At 34.6% G+C, this 25,161-nt stretch overlaps 1 protein-coding gene across 2 annotated transcripts in view; it reads left to right on the forward strand.

Annotated features, from left to right (window-relative positions):
* LOC111146567 (CUB and Sushi multiple domains 3) overlaps positions 1 to 25,161 on the forward strand; it is a 1,261,269-nt gene that overhangs the window by 838,373 nt on the left and 397,735 nt on the right. For both annotated transcript variants that reach the window (XM_022502159.1, XM_022502160.1), the window contains 4 exons: positions 567 to 754; positions 5,877 to 6,065; positions 16,569 to 16,685; positions 23,815 to 24,030. In XM_022502159.1, the coding sequence (XP_022357867.1) occupies positions 567 to 754; positions 5,877 to 6,065; positions 16,569 to 16,685; positions 23,815 to 24,030 (710 nt within the window). The remainder of the gene's footprint in view (positions 1 to 566; positions 755 to 5,876; positions 6,066 to 16,568; positions 16,686 to 23,814; positions 24,031 to 25,161) is intronic.

The raw sequence follows: 25,161 nt of genomic DNA on the forward strand, positions 1-25,161 counted from the left end.
TCATTGTTATTATCATTACCTACTTATAATTAGGATCACTGTTTTGAAATGAAACTGCACCAAGTTTTTAATGGCCAAAGTAGATTTCTCAAAAAAAAAAAAAAAAAAAAAAAAAAAAAAGACCACATTATAAAGCAGAAGTCAGATTTGAAATATATATACAGGTAAGATGAGAATCTGATTAACAGATTAAAGATAAGTATGAATCACATAGTTTTCCATAAAATGAAGAAGGTAAAAGAAAGGTGACTCCCAAAATGCTTGGTTAATGAAAAAACCACTTGTTTACTGAAGATACTCCATATTTGAAAGAAATCTTATTTATAAACAACAAATATATATACATACCTCTTTAATGATAATTTTCCATAAGAATAAGAGCTTACAACTTAGGTATTTGCACATGATGAGGTCTTATATGATATGTATAATATTAGATAAGCTAAAGAAAAATTATAATATAAAAATTGTAAAAAGTTTAGTCATTTAAATAGCAATCTAAATTATTATTTCTCTTATAATGTTATCCTAATAAATATATTTTCACATGTGTCTCTTAATCCTAGATTTCAGACTGAACTGAATTATGATGTTCTGGAAGTACATGATGGACCAAATCTTCTGTCACCCTTGCTTGGATCCTACAATGGTACACAAGTGCCCCAGTTTCTATTCAGTAGCAGTAATTTTATATACCTTCTATTTACAACAGACAACAGCCGTTCTAATAATGGTTTCAAGATTCATTATGAAAGTAAGTAAAGACAAAATATTCCCTATTATCTTTTCCCTACATTTGGTATTATAATTATATCAAGATTTATTAAGAACTCCAAGATTTATTAAGAAGATAAAATTTCTTGACCAGTGACAATGCTAACGTTTTGCAAGGTATGTGTTTTAGTAAATTCTGCAAAAGATTTTCAACAATATCTATCTAACAACATCATGAAAGGAAATACTAAGGAAATCTCAGAAGTAGCAGACAACAAATTTTAAACAATGAGTTCATATAGTAGTTTTTTTGTTTGTTTGTTTTGTTTTTTAAAATTTATTTGACAGAGATCACAAGTAGGCAGAGAGGCAGGCAGAGAGAGAGGAAGGGAAGCAGGCTCCCTGCTATGCAGAGAGCCTGCTGTGGGGCTCGATCCCAGGGCCTTGGGATCATGACCTGAGCCGAAGGCAGAGGCTTTAACCCACTGAGTCACCCAGGTGCTTATAATAATCTCACTTAAAAGGTTATAGTTTTATTTAAAACAAATCTAAAATACATCTGATATTTAAAAATAATCTGATTCTGGTGTATACATAGAAACAAGTTTTTTATTTACAAACATTTGGCATACTTATACATGTATGGGCATATTGTATTTGACATATAGATATAAACTCATGCACATATGTATTTGCATCTCAACGTACGTTGGGATGTATCTTTGCATGAAAAGCAGTTTTGATGAAATGGATCTAATAGCACATTTAAGAGGTTTACTGCAAGACATCTTTATATCAAGTACAGTTAGGTATTAAATCACTTCTTATATTCAAGTCTCCTACACCATTGGCCCCTCAAGAAAAATTTCTGCATTTGAAATTTATAACTTTATATTCCATATTTGGTGTTTTTTCAATAGATTTGATCAATGGGCTCATGGGCTTTTAAAACCATAATAAACAAATATTCATTACTCTTTTAAAGATTGTATTGTCTATAATATTATTTAATTATATTAACTTCTCCTTTTAGTTAGTGCTTTATGGCATGGGAGTATATTTCCTAAACATTATTATAAAATATAACAAGAGGATTAACACGTACTCAGGAATTCAAATGAACTGAAGGGCCTTAATTGAGATTTTTAGTTTAACATGTATGTGTTGAAGTTGAGTCAAGGTAGTCATTTTTTGCAATGTATTTCAAAATTAATTCTTATCAGCAATTAATTTTTATCAATATGTTACAGAAGGGCAGGCACTTTTCCTTTAATCCACTGCTATATTCTATACCTAACAAATCACATTCAGTCCCACTCCAACCAAGGTGTGTGGTCTTGATCACATGTCAGACATAGGACAATTTTAAGAATTAAGTTAAAATCACACATGCAATGTGTTTTTATAATAGTTAACATGCAGTAAGTAATCATTGAATGATAGCTCATATTTTTTTTTTTGAAAACTAATCGGATGAGGAATTAAAATGAGAAGTAAGCTCAAATGTATCTTTATTATAAAATAAATTATTCAGACACTTGTTAAAACAATAGATCAGTCTTTTACTATAATGGGGTTTCCTATAAAGCGAGAAGGATTGAGCTCAGCTCTTGACTACAAGTGGGACTTTATAGCCAAGGAGCAGAGTGCTGGGGGTCAGGGGTGGCAGAATCAGTGGATGGGAAATTGCTAAGAGGAGCAGAAGATTAGAGGTAGGGGGAATCAACTAAAGCCACCAGGCAGGATTTTTGCTGAAGGCAGGCTAGAGTGAGAAGATATTGAGGGTGGGGAATAAGGAATTTGAGTAGATATCAAGGGAGGGGGACTTCCAGTAAACTGACCCAGAAGGATTGCTGCTAAAACTGGACTATATGGGCTACAGCTGAGGTCCAGTTAAAAGGATTCAGAGGAGCCTGACTAAGTTTATTCAAGACAGAGCGTCTTTGTCACAGTCAGAGAGTTTGTCACCCATAGACTTTTGGTAATGGTGGAAGTTACCATTGGAGGCTAATGATGAAAAAGGCAGAGTGGAGGCTGAGAGGTAGAGAGGCTGTGGTTGATCAAAGACACACTGAATGTTGGTTTGGGTCAAATCTGGCCCAAAGGTAGTAAAGTTCTATTTAAATTCAATGATAAGAGATTGCTTCCTCTCATTTTTATTCTATTTAGTATTGTGGTTTGATTACTACTGTGAAATAATCTCTAACATCACAAGTCCCTTCTTTTCAGGAACACAAAGAAGCAAAGACCTCTTTTTTATTGTTGTTACTTAGTGAATTCCCCAGCTGGAGGTAACCAAACTATCTTTTTTTAAATGAGCCATTCACAAACCCCAAAATCAGTAGAATGAAATTTTAATTATTATACTAATTAAAACTTTAAATATGAACTTGGTATTTAGTGAATTTTTACTTTTTTTTTCAAATTAAATCCATTAAAAAAGAAAACTTGATTTTTCTGGGAGACCAAAATGAGATGGGAAGGATTATTTGCATGGCTACCAGTGCTTGCACTCCAGATTTTCATTGCAACCCTTTGCTGGGGTGCTATTTACCCAACTCGAATTTCTCTCAAAACACGGAGATTGCAAAAACTGTACCAATGACATAAGATTCATAGTTTTCAAAATATATTAGAAATAATGATAATAACAACATGGACTAGAATTTAGGAACATAACCCATTTTTTGTTTCAGTACAATTATTTTCCCCTCCCCCTCCCAAGAAAAAGTTCTGTTTATTATATTGTGCTTTTTTAAATACAAATATAGTTAAGTCTTCTTGGAAATGTAAATAATATATAAAATAATAAAATTATAAATGGATATGGAACAAATTTGTAGACACAGATACCCATCTCCAAAGATATAATTCTTGTACATATATACACATTTTTTTTTCCAACTATGGGAAATGGAAGACATCCAAGAGAATGTACTATTTGAATAATGGTTGTTGTATTTAAAGTCAACACATATGGGAGATGTAGAGGAATAAAAGCATTTCCATTGCCTTGATTTATTTGCTTGTCAATAATTATGAAATATCCCCATAGACTTATTCTGTGACTGCTATATGGATACAGTACAGTAAGAGAGATGAAAAGCATTATCTTACTTTATCTGTCAGTTGAAGAGACAAGGACAAATGGAATGACTAACCTTGTACTACTACTATTCACTGACCTTTACTCTGAATAATCTGAAACTATTAAAATCACTTTTGGAGAATTACATTTGTTTGATTTTGTTTTTACCATGATTTATATTTTATTTGACTTCTTCAAGCCCACACTTCCCTGATTTCTTAAGATTTCACTAACAAAATAAAAGTTTGGAATAAAGAAAAGTTATTTATGGGCCAAGCATCATGACTTGAAGGAGAGGGCATCTAAGCTTGTGTGGTAAAAATTGAGAATATTTTATAAATTAAAGGGTTGATTGAGTGTATCTGTGGCAGTGAAATAAAATATAAAACTAATAAGGAAACTTAACTTGACTGGTAGGAGAGATGACTACTGAGAAATAGTGGAAATTACAAATTACAAACTATAATACTACAAATTATAGTTCAGTTTGGAAGTCTTAAATCTCTAGGTGATAACTTTGAACTTGGCGCCATGAAAAGTAGGGTACAAAAACAATGAAATAACATATTTTAGGTATATATGTGTCCAAAACTATATCCAAGATAGATTGGAGATGAAGGATACTAAAGAGAGGGCAGACATCATTGTTTGTATTACAGAATTGAAGTGATGAAGGCCTTGGGTAGGGTAAGAGAAGTAATAAATGACATGGTGCTTTTCAATGAGGACAGATTTCAGACATATTTTGTGGGGGGAAAAACACAATATAAGGGATTCAAAGATGAACGAGGATCTCAAAGCCTTGGATACCTAGAAGACAAATGGTCACATTGAGAAGAAGAATATAGCACATTAAAGTAATTGTGATGAAAAAAAAATTAAAAAAAAAATAAAGTAATTGTGTTGAAGATAAGATTTTGTTATTTTTTAGATTCTAATTAAAAACAACACTTAAATGAAATGGATATGTTTGATAAATATATTTAAAAATGTATAATTTGTCCCTTTACAAATTGAACTACAATGTTTTTAGTAGTTTATTTAGCTTTGTTTTAAAATTGGATAGCAAATACAAATAAATACTTTCTCTTGTGAATGTGATTTACTCAGATGTAATGTGAAAATGCTAATTATTATATTTTTGGAATATAAAAGCAACAGTAATTCATTGCTTAAGCCTTTCATTTAGGAAGAGGAAGGTAATTATTTATTTTACCTTATACATCAGTTCTTAACTTAGGGTGTTTTGCATCCTAGGGAATATTTGGCAGTTTCTGGAGACTTGGTTGTCATGACCCTAGAAGGTAGAGGTCAGGAATGCTGGTAAATGTACTGCAAAGCACAGGACAGCCCCAGGGCAAAGAAAAACTCAACAGGGCCAATGTTGGGAAACCATGTCTTATTAAGGGAAAAGCATTGTCACGGTGTGGTTTCAGCTAGACATTATAAGTCACAAGGAAGGTTATCATCAGGAGACACCAGGTACAGGGCAGACTGTTGAAAATCCCGACAAGTAGCCACTAGAGTAGTTGTACTCTTTTACTTAGAAAGGTACTGACACTCATACTTTCATATATCCGTACTTATTTATACCTACACAGTTTTTTAAAGATTTATTTACTTGAGAGAGAGAGAGAGAACAAGGCGCAGGGCAGAGGAAAAGGGAGGGAGAGAATCCCAAGCAGACTCCCCATTGAGCCCAGAGCCTGACCTGAGGCTCACTCCCAGGACCCTGAGATCATGACCTGAGCCAAAGTCAAAAGTCAGCCACTTAACTGACTCAGCCACCCAGGTGCCCCTTTATCTATATAATTTATACCAGTATAAAGTTTGATAGATAATTATACATTTTCATCAGGTTCTTACATAACTAAGTGATCTGAACATGGGCTTTGTGAGTAAAAAATGTCAAAACAAATTTGTTAGACAATTGCTGGTTGTTTAAATAAAGCTATGGGCACATTAATTTATTTGTGAAAATCATAACTCACAGTCCTTTCAAGAAATAGGAATCAATTTTGGCAAATTTGAATCCATCAAACTTATTCTCTATCATATTCTCTTTGTTTTCTAGGTGTTACAGTGAACACTTATTCTTGCTTGGACCCTGGCATTCCTGTACACGGCCGTCGCTACGGTCACGATTTCTCCATAGGTTCTACGGTTTCCTTTAGTTGTGATCCAGGATACAGGCTGAGCCATGAAGAGCCTCTTCTGTGTGAAAAAAACCACTGGTGGAGTCATCCACTCCCAACCTGTGATGGTAAGAATGAATTCAATTTGCAAATAAGCTGATTTGTAAACCAAAAAGAAGTTAATGTAGTATTTATAAAATGTGAGGCTTAATACAACTATAAATATTTCATATTTTAAGGTTATCTTGAATTTTGGTAATTTTCTTATTAGGCCATTAATAAAGAAAATTTAAAAATGTATTATATGTCAACAATACTTCAAAAAGAAAAAAAAAAAAGATTGATAACCAGCCAATCTTACCGTATGCCTAAAGATGGTACCTATATTTTCAAAATGTGCTGAGGTAACCAGTTTAAGTGCATATTGTGTACTTGGACCTTTGACAAAGCAGGATTGAAAAATGTCAAACTGGTGTCAAGGAATGCACAGAAGGGATAGAACATTACCTCCAAAATTGAAAGGCAAAATGTATCAGTCCAAATTCTACCTACATAGCACTATGACAACGTGCCCAGATGGTCCTGTGGTGGCAAATTCTTGGTTGTGATGAATATTCTACCAGTGTCCTTACCTCTTCTTTGTTTCAATGGAAAGTAAGTCAGAAACCCTTCATTTTTCAGAAAACTCTTGTGAAAATACAGTGGGAAAAACTGCTTCCCTAAGTTTGAATAGTGCTTTCATACTTGCTTTATCAAAAAACACACACAATGTAAGTCTATGCATTATATAATCCTGGGCTTTACTTTTTAGTTATAACACTATTTCCAAGTTCTGCACTTATTCTTGTTCAAAGTGGAAGACCATGTTATGATTAATTTTTCAAATACTGTCATTGCCATCATTTTTTCAGCTTCAGGCCAATTTGTTTTTATAACAAGGTTTAAAGGAATCATTAGCACATCTTCCTTGTATGTGGTACAATACTATTTATAATAGTCAGCATTCTTGCGATTGTGACAGAATCCCAGCTGTAACTGGTTTTAAAAAATAAAATAGGAATTTGTTGTTTATTCAAACCTTAGAAAAGGCAGGGGTGGTGTACTTCTCATTGCTAATTATAACATGAATTCAAACCTTTTAAGGGCTCTATCCATTTTCTACCTAGGCTTTTCTCTGTGTCTTGACATAATTCTCTTAATTGCAGCCAGGCTGGTTCTCCACCAGGCAATGGAGAATACACTCGTAGGAACATATGGACTTATTGTCTCATATTTCCAGGTTCAGATAAGAATTAGAGTTCTTCCATGTTCCAAGTAGAAAAATCACAGGAAGCTTTTCTGATTAGTCCATACCTGAACCAGTTAGTGTAGTAAAGGAGAACAGCCCATTACAATTATCCTTGTCCAGGTCATATGTCCATCCATTTCTATGTTGAGACTAAAGATAGTGTTGGTGTATAGCTGTTTAGTTAATGGATATTCTGTGCTACTTGGAATATGTGACTGAAAGATGATATATTATCCTTTTTGCTACCAGTTCCGTCAGATGGAAGGAGTGCTTTGAATTCAGTTCTCTTTTCTGTATACTTAGGTTTCTGAGTATTTAAATTCATTTTGTTTCACTATTGACCAAGGAAGCTTGAACCTCAAGTCAGAAATGGTTCAGTTAGATTCTGTGCTATTTAGTAAATTTGATCTATCTTTCTTTTTTTTTTTTTTTTCACTTCAAAAAAAATTATTTATTTTGAGAGAGAGAAAGAGAGTGTGTGCATGTAAGCAGGGAGAGGGGCAAAGAGAGAGAGGAAGAGAGAGAGAGAGAGAGAGAAGGAAACTTAAGCAGACTCCATGCTGAGCTTGGAGTTCAATGCAGGCTCAGTCTCATGACCCATGAGATCATGACCTGAGCTGAAACCAAGAGTCCCACCCTTAACCTACTAAGCCACACAGGCACCCCTGATACCCTATCTTTTGTGACAGAGTAACACTTCTCATACCACTTATGCTTTTCCTTATAGTATTTTCCACTCCCTAATACCTTTATATATTTACTGTTCACTTTTCTACCAGGATGTCAGTTCTATATGGCAGGAAGTTTGTTAAGTTTACTATTATGTCCTCAGTAACAAGAGCAGATCCTGTCACACAGCTGGTACTCAATAAATTTGTATTGAATGAAAGAATAAATGAAATGTACTTCCCAGTCTTTTGGGAATACTTATTATATTTTTATTTTACATATATAGTTTCTTGTCCTTTGTCTTCATTCATCTTTTTATTCCCCTCACACTAGAAAGTCCTCCACCTCCACCTCACCTGAATCAAAATCTTAGTCAATTTTTAAAAGTTGTTGACTCATTATGCTTTCCTTGGATAAAGCATCTGGGGCAAAAATCTCTACTTTTCTTTTTTTTTTCCCTTTTTAAAAATTCATGTATTTGACAGAGAGAGAGAGATCACAAGTAGGCAGAGCAGGAGGCAGAGAGAGAGAGGGAAGCAGGCTCCCTGCTGAGCAGAGAGCCCAGTGCAGGGCTCAATATGAGGACCCGGAATCATGACCTGAGCTGAAGGCAGAGGCTTTAACCCACTGAGCCACCCAGGCGCTCAAAATCTCTACTTTTATTAGACCCTGTAGCTCTTTGCTTGTTATAGCATCTTTTGCTAGCCTATAACCACCTTTTTATTCACTAAATCAATATTCATTAATTTTACTATAGAGGTACTAAAGAAATATTATTGAACATGAAAAAGCACTATTTCTATTCTTGAACTAGTGGAGTAGATAATAGTTATACTCATTTTCTTATTTTCCTTATTATATTCTTGAGGTCAAGAACCACATGATCTTCTTGTTTCTTTAACATATATTTTTTAAAAGACCTCTTCTGACCCATCACAGATTTTCTTAAAACACACATTGGGGCACCTGGGTAGCTCAGTCAGTTAAGTGTCTGCCTTCAGTTCAGGTCATGATTCCAGGGTCCTGGGATCGAGCCCCACATAGGGCTTCCTGCTGATCCTGCTTCTCCCTCTCCCTCTGCCTGCTACTTCCCCTACTTGAGCTCCCTCTCTTTCTTTCTGCCAAATAAATTAATAAAATCTTAAAAAAAAACAAAAGAGTAGTATATAGGTCAAAAATCACAGCCAATTGATGTTGTCTGTGTACTGAAGATGTAATTGTGGTTGTCATCAGTACTAGTGGTAAATTTGAGGTCATATGCCAGATATGACTCAACCTTTTAGGAACTAAGCATTGTTAATTAAGATAGCTACCCTAGTTGATAGATAGTTGGGTGGGCCACATAGTCTGAAATGCCTAAGATAAGCCCGTTTTCACCTTTTGTCTTGGCACTCCAATTTCACCCTAAAATTATCCCATTTTATTTGATAAACAGTATAGCCATTTTATGGAAGGTAGGGAGAATTGAACTAACGAGATTACACAACTAGCTCAGCATCACTCAAGTCATTAGAGGCAGAACCCAAAGTTGAACTGGATGTATTTAAACTCATAATTTCCCTATTTCGCCTATCTTTTTAAAATATTTGAGTCTATAGGCTAACCTAGTGAAAGAGTACATGGATTGATGTTTAGGATACAAGAGTTCAAAATAAGCAAGGATGCATGGAACTTAAGGGTTTCTCCTATGGGTTTACAGTTCAAATTGGGGAGACCTAGAAATAGAAGAAAACAAATTTGAGATTAAAAACAAACAAACAAAAAAACTTAATGGGATTTGTAGTAGATGGCTATTTCTGTGCTCCATTGCAGTACTCAAAATATTTTGATGGATTTTGGGTTAGAAATTGCCTGTTGTTGTAGAGAGTTGAGCACTTGCCAGGTGTGTATTACTATAAATAGCAAAGTAAAATTTTGCTATTGTTTGCTAAAATTTTGCTATTTGTAAAATTTATAGGTCTGGACAATAACATTCAAGGGTTTGGCTTTTGAGAAGACTTTACTATTTTAAAACTTTAATTGATATTTATCATGTGACAAGGTAGTGATCATATGTGGCAAAAATCCAAGAAGGGGGAAAAAAAAGAAAGACCCTTAGTAGTCAAGATCATTGTATATCTAGCTAATTGCCCTCAACTCGTATTTAGGACTGTCATTGTAACTTTGCTGTGCTACTGGTTTCTGTCATTTTATGTTTTCTTTGCCAGCTATTTGTTCTAAAAGAGAGTTACTGGGTCTCTCATGTACATTTCATCACTCCTTAATTTTTCTTTAGTGTTTTACTTAATACAAAATTGATAAGAACATATAAACCTATTATATCTGTTACAAAAATGTTTGCATCCCTAAAGACATATGGCATCCATTAGGAAGGTTGTTGGCATAAACTGAGATTTCTTCAGAAGAGGTGACATACAAAAAAGACAGGAGATCCATGGCATCCTTTTTAGATACTCTCATTCTAATGAAGTTTACTGTATAAATGACCACATATTCTGTTGAACCAAGTGAAAAAAAGTATTTTCAGAAAAATTTTCTTAATAGTCTGTATACCACTGTATCTTTTACAATATATTTGAGTTCCATTTTCTATCTTAAAGTAAAAAACAAATTCACATATAAAATTTACCTTCTTTTGTTCATCTTAATATTTTAGTCTTCTCATAACTGATTTTAATAGGCTGATTTCCTCTTATACTTTCTAAGCATTCCAATAGGAAGGAACTTTTGAGGGAAGCAAACATCGTCAGATTGGTAGAATATTCAGTAATAAATTAACCACTTATAAAATTAATCCAACTCCAGCCTGCATTAGCATTTATCAGTATGCATTATATCAATGCACATGTAAGTAATTTCTTGTGATTGTTCAAAAAGCCAGTGATGTAAAGCAAACACAATTCCAAATATTTGCAATGTAAAATAATCTTATTTAGAAAGATGAAGGATTTCATTAGGTTGATGAAAATGATGCGGTGGCTGCTGATGATGGAAGACTGGTTCAATTACAGACAAAGCCATTGATAAATGAGAATTCATAATATATAAATCAATTAAAGACAAGAATACTGACACATTTAGGTGTTAGGTGCTTAAAAAGAGAATGATTCAAATATGAAAAGATTAAATGAATCTCTGAGAAAATGAATGACACGTTTGAATATTTTTTTTTAAAGATTTTATTTATTTTGAGAGAAAGGGACAGAATGAGCATGCTCATGCAAATGGGGAGGGGCAGGTGGGTATGGAAAGATGCAGAGGTAGAAGGAGAGAGAGAATCTCCAGAAGACTCCAAGTCTGACACAGGGGTAGGGACTGGATCTTGTGACCCTGAGATCATGACCTCAGCCTAAATCAAAAGTTGGATGCCCAACCAACTGACCCATCCAGACACCCCATATCCTTTAATAATTTTCATATAGATTGATCATTTGAGAGGGAATGCTACAAAGTAAACATAACTGAAGGACATCATAGTATAGTGTGCTATAATTTTGGGGTAGAAATTGTGAAAAAAATTAACACTTGATTTAAGAGTCAGTTTAAGATCACAGACTCTGGAACTAGACTGCTAGAGTTCCCTCTGTATTTGCCTTCTCGTCTATAAACTGTGATTAATTACAGTACTTTTCTCATTGGGTTGTTATGGAGGTTAATTGAGTTAATAAAAATAAAAGTATTCATTGTCATGCTGTAAGTTCAGTATGAGTCATTGTTATGCTTTTGCTAAGAACTAGTGAGTAGTTGCAATTTTTATTAAGATATAAAACACACATATTTTCCTATTTTTAGTTTCATCTTCCAAATAAAAAAAAAAGGACAAGAATCACATTCTTTCCCTATAATTTACTGTGAAATTCTATCTTTAAGTCAGTTCCTTTCAAGGCCTTTATCTACTACTAATATTCTCAAATAACAAAAACCTCCACTGTGTCATAAAAATGCACTCTATATTTATCATCTGCTTATAATCAAAGTAACAACATAAATGGTCATTAATAGTATAATAGTTATTGACCATTCTTCCTAAATATTTTAATGTGTTTGTAGTTACCTAACTTTATTCATGTATCTGCAAAATGTCCCTTTAACATCCCACCTTTGACTCAGATGTGATAGGTATAGTTGGCAGACGGAAAATTCTCAAGAAATTCTCCAAGTACAGAAGGGAAATTTGACAGAGTAGCTTTATTCAAAAGAATGCCCTTGGGTAGGGGCACCTGGGTGGTTCAGTCAGTTAAGCATCTGTCTTCGGCTCAGGTTATAATTCCAGGGTCCTGGGTTTGAGGCCCATGTCAGGCTCCCTGCTCAGCAATGAGTCTGCTTCTCTCTCTCCCTCTGCCTACTGCTGTCCCTGCTTGTACTCTCTCTTTCTCTGTCAAATAAATAAATAAAATCTTAAAAAAAAAAAAGGAATGCTGAAATGTCCACAATAGCCAAACTATGGAAAAAGCCTATGTCCATCAACAGATGAAAGAAGATGTGATATATATGTCTGTGTGTGTGTGTATATATACACACACACATCACATATGTGATATGTATATAGATATATATGAATACTATGCAGCCATCAAAAAACCCCTGAAATCTTGCCATTAGTGGATGGAACTAAAGGGTATTATGCTAAGTGAAATAAGTCAATCAGAGAAAGACAATTATCATATGATTTCAGAGGATTATAGGGGAAGGGAGGGAAAAATGAAACAAGATGAAACCAGAGAGGGAGACAAACCATAAGAGACTCTTAATCTCAGGAAACAAATAGGGTTGCTGGACGGGAGGGTGATAGGAGGGATGGGATGGCTGGATGATGGACATTGGGGATGGTATGTGCTATGGTGAATGCTGTGAATTTTCTAAAACTGCTGGATCACAGACCTGTACCCCTGAAATGAATAATACATTATATTCTTAAAAAAAAAGAATGCTGATATGTAGAAGTTTTCCCTCTACAACTTGTACACATGCTGATTACACACACATATGCATAAGAACACATGTCTGACATACTGAATAAAAATTTCACAACTTTTTTCTGTGTTTAACTAATTAACTCTCTTAATTTCAGTCCTTCTGTTCACTGGGTTTTACTCTAACTGTATGCACTATAGTCCTTTCAAATGGTAAAGCATCTTCACTCATCACATTTTATTCAACAAATTCATACCATGTTGTTTTTTTGTCCGACTCTCACAATGGAGAAAAAAATGAAATATAGTGTATTAGGAATAAATTAACATATATAAATATAGCCTAATAAAAAAAAACAGTCCCCTGTCCAGAAGTAGCATGTATTATAAGGGAAGTAAAAACAGATCAACTTAGCACCACCGTTACCAGCAAGGTACAATGAAACGGTATAACTAGCTCTTCAACTGATCACAAAAACAGACTGAGACTTTTTTAAAAATTGAAAGGACATTTGAGAGTTTCAATAATAATAGTTGCAATCAAGCCCTGTACAGACTCTAAATAGGAGCCTACAGTAGCAAACCATGCATATTATTGCAATGTAGTGATGTTATTAATATTATTGCAACAGAAGCATGGCTTTATTTTAGTCTTATATTTGGTCTTAGGGAGGTGATCTATAAGACAACTCCCAGACAACCATTTGTAAAAGAGCTTCTTTTATTCCTGGTTGGAGTAAAAGAAATAAAAAAGGGAGAAGTGGATTTTAATTTTGCGTATAAATGTAAATATGTGTGTGTGTGTGTGTGTGTGTGTGTGTGTGTGTGTGTGTGTGTAAGTTCAAACCTGCATTTTGAATACTTACAGGAATTGCAGACAACTTATTTCTAGTCAGGTCAGTGTAGAATAGTAGCCAAATTGCCTTGACTCTTCTCAGCATCATTACTTGGAAGAAATCATGGAAAAACAGAAGGCGAAAACTCACTTTTCTGTGTTCCGGGGAAGTGAGGGATCAGAACAGACAAGACAACACGTATTTCTTATTGCTTTTGCCATGTCCAAGAGAGCTGACATCTCCACATGGAATAGAATAAGGCATTCAATAACTTTCTGTTTCTATTAGAATATACATTCTTACCTGCTTTTATCTTTGTTTCCCTTAATTTTTAATACTGATGAAATTATCTGCTATAGCAGAGCCACTGGTGTTTTTTGAATGTGGGCAAAGACAATGTAAATGATGATTTGTTCTGAAGAAAATGAACATTGAATCAAATTTGAATTTATTTGTTATTAGTTCATAAATATATTTATTTTTATGATATCAGAGTATTTACTTAAAAGTTATAGCTTTTCAAACATTCCTGTCTGTTCCTGGTATTTCCCAAAGAAATGGAGAAGTACAGAAGAAGCCTTATAGATTTTTTGTCACTTAAATCACTGTTTTAAAAAGAATTATATGAAGTTCATTTTGCTTTTGTTTCCTTTGCCTTTGGGGACATGTCTTAAAAGAAGTTGCTGTGGCTGATGTTGAAGAGGTTACTGCCTATGTTCTCCTCTATGATTTTGATAGATTCCTGCCTCATGTTGAGGTCTTTTATCCATTTTGAGTTTGTCTTTGTGTATGGTGTAAGAGAATGGTCGAGTTTCATTCTTCTATACATAGCTGTTCAATTTTCCCCATACCATTTATTGAAGAGACTGTCTTTTTTCCACTGTATGTTTTTTCCTGCTTTGTTGAAGATTAGTTGACCATAGAGTTGAGAGTCCATATCTGAGCTCTCTACTCTGTTCCACTGATCTATGTGTCTGTTTTTGTGCCAGTACCATGCAGTCTTGGTGATCACAGCTTTGTAGTAAAGCTTGAAATCAGGCAACATGATGCCCCCAGGTTTGTTTTTCTTTTTCAACATTTCCTTGGCAATTCCAGGTCTCTTCTGGTTCCATACAAATTTTAGAATTGTTTGTTCCAGCTCTTTGAAAAATACCAGTGAGATTTTGATCGTGATGGCACTGAAAGTGTAGATTGCTCCAGGCAGTATAGACAAAAGCAAAAATGAACTTTTGGGACTTCATCAAGATAAAAGATTTCTGCACAGCAAAGGAAACAGTCAACAAAACAAAGAGGCAACCCACAGAATGGAAGAAGATATTCACAAATGACACTACAGACAAAGGGCTAATATCCAGGATTTATAAAGAACTCCTCAAACTCAGCACACACAGAACAGATAATCACATCAAAAAATGGGCAGAAGACATGAACAGATACTTCTCCAAAGAAGACATACAAATGGCTAACAGACACATGAAAAAATGTTCATCATCATTAGCCATTAGGGAGATTCAAATCAAAACCCCATTGAGATACCACCTTATACCAGTTAGAATGGCCAAAATTAACAAGACAGTAAAAAATGTGTGTTGGAGAGGATGTGGAGAAAGGGGAACCCTCTTACACTGTTGGTGGGAATGCAAGTTGGTGTAGCCACTTTGGAAAACAGTGTGGAGAATCCTTAAAAAAATTAAAAATAGAGCTACCCAAGACCCAGCAATTGCACTACTGGCTATTTACTCCAAAGATACAGATGTAGTGAAAAGGAGGGCCATCTGTACCCCAATGTTCATAGCAGCAATGGCCACAGTCACCAAACTGTGGAAAGAACCAAGATGCCCTTCAACGGACGAATGGATAAAGAAGATATGGTCCATATGTACAATGGAGTATTATGCCTCCATCAGAAAGGATGAATACCCAACTTTTGTATCAACATAGAAGGGACTTAAGGAAATTATGCTGAGTGAAATAAGTCAAGCAGAGTCAATTATCATATGGTTTCACTTTCTTGGGGAGCATAAGGAATAACACAGAGGACACTGGTAGATGGGAGAGGAGAAGTGAGTTGGGGGAAATCGGAGGGGGAAACAAACCATGAGAGACTGTGGACTCTGAAAAACAAACTGAGGGTTTTGGAGGGGAGTGGGGTGGGGGTTTGGGTGAGCCTGGTGGTGGGTATTAAGGAAAGCACGTGTCGCATGGAGCACTAGGTGTGGTCCATAAACAATGAATTTTGGAACACACACACACAAAAATTAAATTAAATTAAAAAAAATAATTAGGGCACTTGGGTGGCTCAGCAGGTTAAGCCTCTGCCTTCGGCTCAGGTCATGGTCTCAGGGTCCTGGGATTGAGCCCTGCATTGGGCTCTCTGCTCAGCAGGGAGCCTGCTTCCCCCTCTCTCTGCCTGCCTCTCTGCCTACTTGTGATCTCTCTCTCTGTCAAATAAATAAATAAAATCTTAAAAAAAAAAGAATTATATGTGGAATGACACATACCCCTTTAGGAATCTAAATGAAATGATTTTGTATAATTAACAATTCATTTTCTTAAAGCTTAATAAAAGAGGAGCTACTAAACAATTAATTACTCATGTTTAATTTATGACCAATTTATGCAAATGTTACTTATAATTAGAAATGTATAAGATAAGTATGTACTTCAAATTCAAATGTGGGAAGATGAGCTGCGTTATCGTGCAGCTAATTCTCAGAGGCTGTTACATACCTATTTCTTCTCTAGGGCTGCAGTGGATGAAACCACTTTCTAGTATTGGAGGAGGTCTGTTACAAACTCCTATTATTACCAAGAAGTAGCTTAAGCAAAGAAAATCAGATTCATTCTATTTCAAGAGAGGAGAGATTTGTTCAGCCGCTGCCTCTCTAACTATGATCATATGACTGTACTTCTTTGTATTTTCAGCTTTATGTGGAGGAGATGTTCGAGGGCCTAGTGGAACAATCTTATCACCTGGTTACCCGGAATTTTATCCAAATTCTCTGAATTGTACATGGACTGTTGATGTAACTCATGGAAAAGGTAATTTGCCTCATGCAATGATAATTGGATTATCCTCTGAATTTTCATTGCATCTATTTTTTATTTCATTGTCCTTTACAATGTCATTTTGCATGAGCAAAAACAGATCAGTACTAAAATACGCTAACACAAAATCCAGTCTGAGTAACAGCAGGAGAGGATTATATTTACTTTTCCATAGTATTATAATATGCTTATGTTTTTTAACAGAAGGGTAATGCAAGAGATATTTGTTTTCCTTTGATGTATTAAAGTAACATTGTGTGGAATTTTCATATCAACAAAATCTCAAACAGGATGGCTTTTTGTCTCCGGTATTAATGTTAAGAGGTTGATTTCAAAAGTTCATAAAAGAATAGGAAGATGATTTGAAGTGCTGAGCCAATTGTAAAGCACACATAACATATTTATATACATTGCTTTTAACGTGTTTGTGATTATTAATTATAATTATATTCTTCATATGAATGTATACCATCCAAAAATACTCATGTCTTGGTTTTCTATCAGAACTGCAGATATATCTCACGTAATTGACTGAGAGTATAAAATTACACTGTGCATGGGGTAGATGTTAATAAATGTCTTTTAAACAACTAAATGAAAGGGCCTGTAGAAATAAATACGGTTCATTCATGTGATACAACCAAACTAATAAATGAGCAATAGAAGTGATTAAGGCAGCACCTTAGCGGGAAAATGGTCATCCCAACATATCAAAACAAAAATGGATTAAAATTATTTACCTAAAAATCTCTATGTGCTAATCTTTTATTTATTTTTTTTAAAGATTTTATTTATTTATTTGACAGACAGAGATCACAAGTAGGCAGAGAGGCAGGCAGAGAGAGAAAGGGAAGCAGGCTCCCTGCTGAGTAGAGAGCCCTATGCGGGGGCCCGATCCCAGAACCCTGGGATCATGACTGGAGCCGAAGGCAGCGGCTTTAACCCATTGAGCCACCCAGGCGCCCCTGTGCTAATCTTTTAAAAAGAGTGAATTTAAGGGGCACCTGGGTGGCTCAGTGAGTAAAGCCTCTGCCTTCAGTTCAGGTCATGATCTCAGTTTCCTGGGATCAAGCCCTGCATTGAGCTTTCTGCTCAGCAGGGAGCCTGCTTCCCCCTCTCTCTGCCTGCCTCCGCCAACGTGTGATCCCTCTTTCCCTCTCTCTCTGTAAAATAAATAAATAAAATCTTAAAAAAAGGTTAAAAAATTTTTTTAAAAGAGTGAATTTATTCATTTTAAAAACTTTCCAGAAGTAGTTTTTCTTTTAACTTTGCTGTTAAATCGTTCCTGTCACTTTTTACTATCCTATCGTACTTACTGATTTTACTATAGAAAAAGTTTTAAAAGATCCTAGCAAGGAAAAGATGCTATTGCAATTTTTAAAATTAAAGCTTATGTTTAATACACTTGAAGTCACTGCATTCCTGCAAATGAAGTTTATTAAAATTATATATCATTTTATTGAGGGTGAGGATTATATTGGAGTTATTATTATAATGAAATTAAATATTATCAAGAAAAAAATGTTAAAATGGATATTCTGGTATTGAACAGAAGGAATGAAGTAGAAGACTTTAAACTGTGGTTTTTGTTCTTCTCCATAATATAAGACTTCTTTGCTGGAAGTTAACCAGAGCAACTTATTATTCCAGTGTGCAGTGTATTAATGGAGTTTAAAATAAGCTTTCTTGTATTATACAATAAAATGGAGGGCTACACACTGCTTGCTATGTAAATAGAGGTTTAATTAACACTTAAGATTTTGCGTCTTCACAGGTTGCAAGTGTTAATTAAATCTGTATTTACATGGCAAGAAATGCAGATTTAGATGCTTTTCTTTAAGAGCCAACAAAATTTGTTGGAAGTACAACTGTTCCAAAGTACAACCAAAGTTATGTGAAAGATAATCTCTTAAAGTTGGAAGAAATTGTCAAGGTAATACAGTCCAACCTCACCCAGTACACCAGTTTCTTTCTATAGTGTTCCAGAAATATAATAAACTGACCTGATATTGATACTTGTGTTGACGGCAAACTTATTCCTTGGGAAAACGTGCTCAATTTTTATATGATTGTAATTGTTTGAAAATTATTCTGCAACTATTATCCCTGTTCTGCCCTCTGGAGTTAGACTAAACAAACAAACAAAAACAACCTAATTCTTTCTCCACTATAACTCTGCAATGTACCAAGTCACTACTCTGTGTCCATCGTGCCTTTCATGTCTGCTACCTCCAGTCCCTTATCCCTGGTTTTTGTCCCAGACAGATCACCTCAGTTCCATCAGTTCGTTATTGTAAGATATTTCCATTCTAACCACCTTTCTCTGGATGCATTCCAGTGTATTGATATCTAGGGATATCAAGAGCCTTCTAGAGTGTATTTTCCCAGCACAAAACACAGTATGGCATTATTTAAGTCCACAAAGTATTTCTATTAGTGAAGCCTGTGCATATTAACTTTTTTTGCCATCATGTCGTAGCACTAATTTAAAAACAGTAAGCCCAAATCCTACAATTCTGTATTTATGCTGTTGATTTTTTTTTCTATCTTCAGTGCAAGACATTTTTTTTTTTTGAGAGTTGATGTTATCAAGAATCAGTAGACCTTTCCAATGCCTTGTGTAGTGTAGGTGTTACTTGCATTTTATGGACAAGAATCTGAAGTCACTAGAGGTTATTTATTTACACTCGAAGTCACAGTACCTGTGAAGATTGGACAAAGAACTTGAATTTACATCCTATGACTACACACCAAGTACTCTTTTTCTAAAACCACATTTCCTCCTTACCTATATCTACATATTTCATTGTCAGGTATGTGTCTTCATCATGATTCTCCATTATCCTGCTTTTTACTTCTTTGTTTGCTGTTTATTTTGCTTACATCTCTGCTAATTACCTACCCCTGAATTGACACTTTAACCTTTATCCTGATTCAATAGCCATAGAACAGTTCAGGTTTTTATATTTAAACCCTTTTATATTTTCTCTTATTAATTTTTATCTTTAGTTTTTGTGAGATCATTTTGAAATGATTTACATTTCACTTATATTTACATATACAGACAGAATTTTCTTTCTTTTTTTTTTTTTTAAGATTTCATCTATTTATTTGACAGATGGAGATCACAACTAAGCAGAGAGGCAGAGAGAGAGAGAGAGGAGGAAGCAGGCTCCCTGCTGAGCAGAGAGCCAGATGGGGGGTTTGATTCCAGGATGCTGGGATCATGACCTGAGCCGAAGGCAGAGGCTTTAAACCACTGAGCCACCCAGGCGCCCCAACAAACAGAATTTTCTTAAATAAGCATGATCACTAAGACTTTATGGGTATATAAAAATATTAATAGAACAAATCTAAATATTTAAGTATTTAAGATCTAAGAAACTTCAAATAAACCATCAGTAACCTCTTCAGCCCTTAACCTTAAATCAGGGTGTTTGAATGCATACAGTTGTTTCAAATTCTATTAACTATAGGATCATCCTGCCTATATCCCTCCTTGTTTATGATGATACCAGAAGAGATTTTCCTTAAACACATTGCAGAAATCACGATGTTAATCATATGTTTGAGTCTCCTAGATATCTGGGTGGAGGGGACTACATTAAAAATAGAACAAAAGACCTTGGGCTTTTAAAGGTGGAATTGTCCTTAAATAAAGCATAGTCTAGTCCAATCCTATAAATTTAAAGATCAGAAAAAAGACTCACAAGTCTCTGTGTCATAGTTGATTACAACTGAAACCTAGATGTTCAGGATATTTTTTAATTTAAGCCCAAGTCTTTTCACATATATCTGGAAAAATAATTGCCTTCATAGGGCTTCCTGAATGATTGTTTTTATGAGAAGATACTGTGATGTTGAAACCACTGACTTTTTCTCACTATTCCTCAAATACCCACTGCCCTGTTAAGACTGTGTGTCCTTTCCCATATGCCCCTTCTTCCTGAAATGTCTATTCTGGAGCTGCTTCTCCACAAAATTCTGCTCTGTTTTGAAGCTCATTTCCGGCAGAAGCCTCTGCTGACTCCTTTAACAAGTGGGTTACTTCTATTTCTATGCTTCTGTGTACTGTCTTGTCTGTATATCCTGTATATATTGCCTGGTATACTGACTTAATCACTTTCAGAGCGCTTAGCAGAATGTTTGAACTGTTGGTTTAGGTGTGCTTTCCCTAAGATAGGATAGGAATTATTTACAGTCTTCTAAATCTTTACATTCATAGTGCCTAGAGTTTAGTAGGTTCTTAGTATTATTTCCTTACTTAAATTCATTGACCTTTAGCAGAATTTGAAGATCTCACACTGTTGTGAAGTAGAGAAAACAGTTTTTATTGTTTAAACCATAATCTGATAAACAGAAGTTTGCTTTTGTAAAGTAGCTGGCTAGGTCTGAGTAACATGGAAATAAAAAAAATCACCAGGCATGTTGGACAATAACAATAGCTAACAGCTGCTGAGGGCTTCTTCTGTGCAAAGCACTGGGCCAAGTCATCCCCCCATATATCATCTCATTTAAACTTAACAGTCACCCCTAGAACCTCATTTTACAAATGAAGAAAGTAAGGCTTGGAAAGGCAGTGTTGTATTCAACAGTGGTCTTCTTAGCACCATGATCTAACAGAATTTTTAATTTCCCCACATATTAATTCAATGTATATCAGAATAAATACATTTTTTCTAAAAATATATATAATATATGCAGAACAACATTTTTCTTATCTGTTTCCATCTACTCTCTTATTCTCTACTTTCTGTTTGCTTTATTATATAATAAAAATCAAATTGACTTACCTGAATTTCCACTTTTATGTTGCTTTGTAAACTTAGATAGCAGTTAATCTAGATGACAGAGCATCTTCTCTTTGCCATCTCTATACCCCATTCTTATTTGCATCTGGCTAGTGTCAATTACCACTTTTATACTGAAGAACATTTGAAAGGCTGACTCAATTTCTGGACTCCTTCAAAAGGGCTCTTATATTCCTGCTCATTGTGGAGAAGAAAAAAAAAAACTCACATTTTGAAAAAGAGTTTGAAAAATAGTACTTTTGTACATTTCTAATCTTTCCCAAGTCCAAATCACTGGTCCATTATTGCAGTAATAATCTTTTCTTATGATTGCCTATGTTTTCAGTGTATTTGTTTGGTTTCATTTTATGTCTTCTGTTTGCTTCCTTCTTAAAAAAACAATGCCGATTTGAAAGATTTCAATGAATAATGTTAAAGAATGTTCCTTATTATGCTCTGGGCTTTCTTATTTATTTAATAAATATTTTAATGATTTTTTTTGTTACGTTAAAAAAAAAAGTACCTCAAGGGAAAGATGAATGTGGTAGTCTGTATATAGACTATATTTCACTTGTCTACAGTATGAGGGGTGTATGTGCATGTGTGTGTGTGTGTGTGTGTATGTGTGTGTAATTGTTAGTCTTTAACATCTGTACTAGACAACATCATTAAAAACTCATATGAAATGGGGCACCTGGGTAGCTCAGTCAGTTAAGAGTCTGCCTTATTCTCATGTCATGATCCTGAGTTTGTGGACACCTGGTTTTGAGCCCCATGTCAGGCTCTCCACTCAATGGAGAGTCTACTTCTCCCTCTGACTCTCCCCTCTCTTTCGCTCTCTCTCGCTCACAGACTCTCTCTCTCAAATAAATAAATAAAATCTTAAAAACAAAACAAAACAAAAAACACCTCATGGGAGACCACAATGCAGTGCCACACCATACTCACCAGAATGGAACAAATGAAAAAAATTTTTTTAAAAATTAAAAAAATTGACAAAGATATAAACCAACTAGATTTTGCAATGGAAATGTAAACTGGCACAGCCACTTTGTAAAGCAGTATCTATTAAAACAACTGTTAATGACCTATAATCGGTCATGACCCAGTAATTCCACTCCTAGATATTCCCCAACAGAAATATATAGTCTTCGGGGTGCCTGGGTGGCTCAGTGGATTAAATCTCTGCCTTCAGCTCAGGTTATGATCCCCGGGTCCTGGAATCGAGCCCCACATCAGGCTCTCTGCTCAGCGAGGAGCCTGCTTCCCCCTCTCTCTCTGCCTGCCTCCCTGCCTACTTGTGATGTCTGTCAAATAAATAAATAAAATCTTAAAAAACAAAAAAGAAATATAGAGTCTTCAAAAGACATACTTGAATACTCACAGCACCATCTATATTCATGCTAAAACACAAAGTACCTGAGTGATCATCTAATGTTGAACAGATACATGAATGTGGTGTATTCACAAAATGAAATGCTATACTATGTATCACTGAAAATAAACAACTGACAACCACACACAAAAACAGAGATTGATCTCACATACCTAATTCTGAGTAAAATTCAGAACATACAGAGCATATGTTATATGATTCCATTTTTTAAACTACAAAACATTTACGTAAGGTAGAAAAATTAACCTGTGCTACTAGAATTTGAGCAAGTGGTTACCTTTGGCATAGTGAAAGTTAAAAAAGTTTAAAAAAAGAGGCTCTGGTCTCTGTAATGTTTATCTATTGATTCAGATTCTGTTTGCAAAGATAAGTTTTCTTTGTGAAATTTCAGCAATCTGAACAATTATATGCACAATTTTCAATATAGACACAGGTTGAAGCGTCTGAAAAATAATCATTATATTTATTTAAAAGTCCATCCCTATTCCTGCTTTATATATCTCTTCTAGAGTTAAGCATTTTTGAAAGTTGGTTGTTTTATTACTAAGCAATGTTTTTGTATTTGAGGAGATTGCAGAAGGAAATGAAAAAAGCATGTCAAATGTTTGCCAGAAAGCTGCACCATTATTATAAATAAAGTATATGAATTTTCCTTGAAATTTTCAGAAAACTCAGGTGACATCTTTTAAGGCATTGATTTTTAATTTTATTTCCAACCCATTTCCACAATATGACTCGCTATGTGACTTCTACGGAAGCCAGAGGGGAAAAAATAGAAAAGATTTTATTAGATGGCGCATTTGGAATATTTTATAGAAGTGCTTTTCATTTCCAGAAAATTTAATTACAAGGAGAGCTCTGGTTTTAGTTACTTTGGTAACTTTCTGTATTTTACAGATACACTTTGTGAGTCTAATTTTTTTCTTTTTCTTAATAGGCGTGCAGTTCAACTTTCACACCTTCCATTTGGAAGATCATCACGACTATTTACTGATCACTGAAAATGGTAGTTTTACCCAACCACTGGCACGACTTACGGGTTCTGAACTTCCTTCAACAATCAATGCTGGTCTCTATGGAAATTTCAGAGCTCAACTGCGCTTCATTTCTGATTTTTCAATATCGTATGAAGGATTCAATATTACATTCTCTGGTAAGAAAATAAATTAAAAAAGCTTTAGTTTAAAAAAAAGCCAATTTTTTATTTTTTTAAGATTTTATTTATTTGTCAGAGAGAGGGGTGGAGAGTGAGAGCCAGCGCTGGTGCAGGCACGTGCACAAACAGGGGGAGGAGCAGAGAAAGAAGCAGGCTCCTTACTCAGCTCCTTGATGTGGGACTCAATCCCAGGAACTTGGGATCATGACCTGAGCCAAAGGCAGATGCTCAGGCAACCGAGCCACCCAGGCATCCCAGAAAAGGTCAGTTTTTAAAGTATGACAAAACAGAGAAAGAAAAATAACAGAAAAGATGAAAAAAAAAAAAACCTGTTATCCAAAATAAATACCTGTTAACCAATTTTAAGGAAAGTTTGAAATACCTTGAAGACTGTCTATAGTAGTACATTAAAGGGAAGCTTTAAACAAAAGCAAAAAATAAACAAATTTGTTAAAAACCTACTCTAAGTAACAGAGGGCAAAACTAGCTAAAATGCTTACTGAACTTAAAATGGAAATTCAAAGCTGTATTTTAAAGTTTTAATTAAACTCAAATGAATGTGACCTAGTGAAATTCTAGCTTTATGTGTCTTGGAAAAAGCATAGTTTACAGGCCAAGATTAAGGTAAACTTAATTTAGTAATTTGGAAATAGATGATCTGGAAAAATTAATGTGGTTATCCCTCTATTCTAGAATAACTTCATCTAGACACAACATTATAATTTGGATTCCAGGGGAAAAAACATTTATACAACCAAAGTGAATAAAAAGTTTTTGTGTCAGTTAGAGTTCTGGTTTCTAGATGAATGTAATAGGCAAGTAGTTATTTCTTAATAAACAGAAACAAATTAATAAGTAAATCTTATGCCCACTTGCTAACATTAAAATTATGTTATAATTATATGTATTTATTTCTGTATAACATATATATATATATATACATATATGTATAAAATCATACAAAAGCTACCGTTGTTTTCAGTTCTTACTCTAGTATTTCCATGGAAATACTTGTCTTCTAAAAAGTGAGTAGCATATAAGCATAATCAGTTTTAACCTAGAATGTTAAAAGTATATCCAAATAAATTTTTTAAACAATAAAATAATAGCTCATCCAAATGGAACAAT

The sequence above is a fragment of the Enhydra lutris genome, unplaced genomic scaffold, assembly GCF_002288905.1.
Source record: "Enhydra lutris kenyoni isolate GAN:26980312 unplaced genomic scaffold, ASM228890v2 scaffoldscaffold14, whole genome shotgun sequence".
Lineage (NCBI taxonomy): Eukaryota > Metazoa > Chordata > Mammalia > Carnivora > Mustelidae > Enhydra > Enhydra lutris.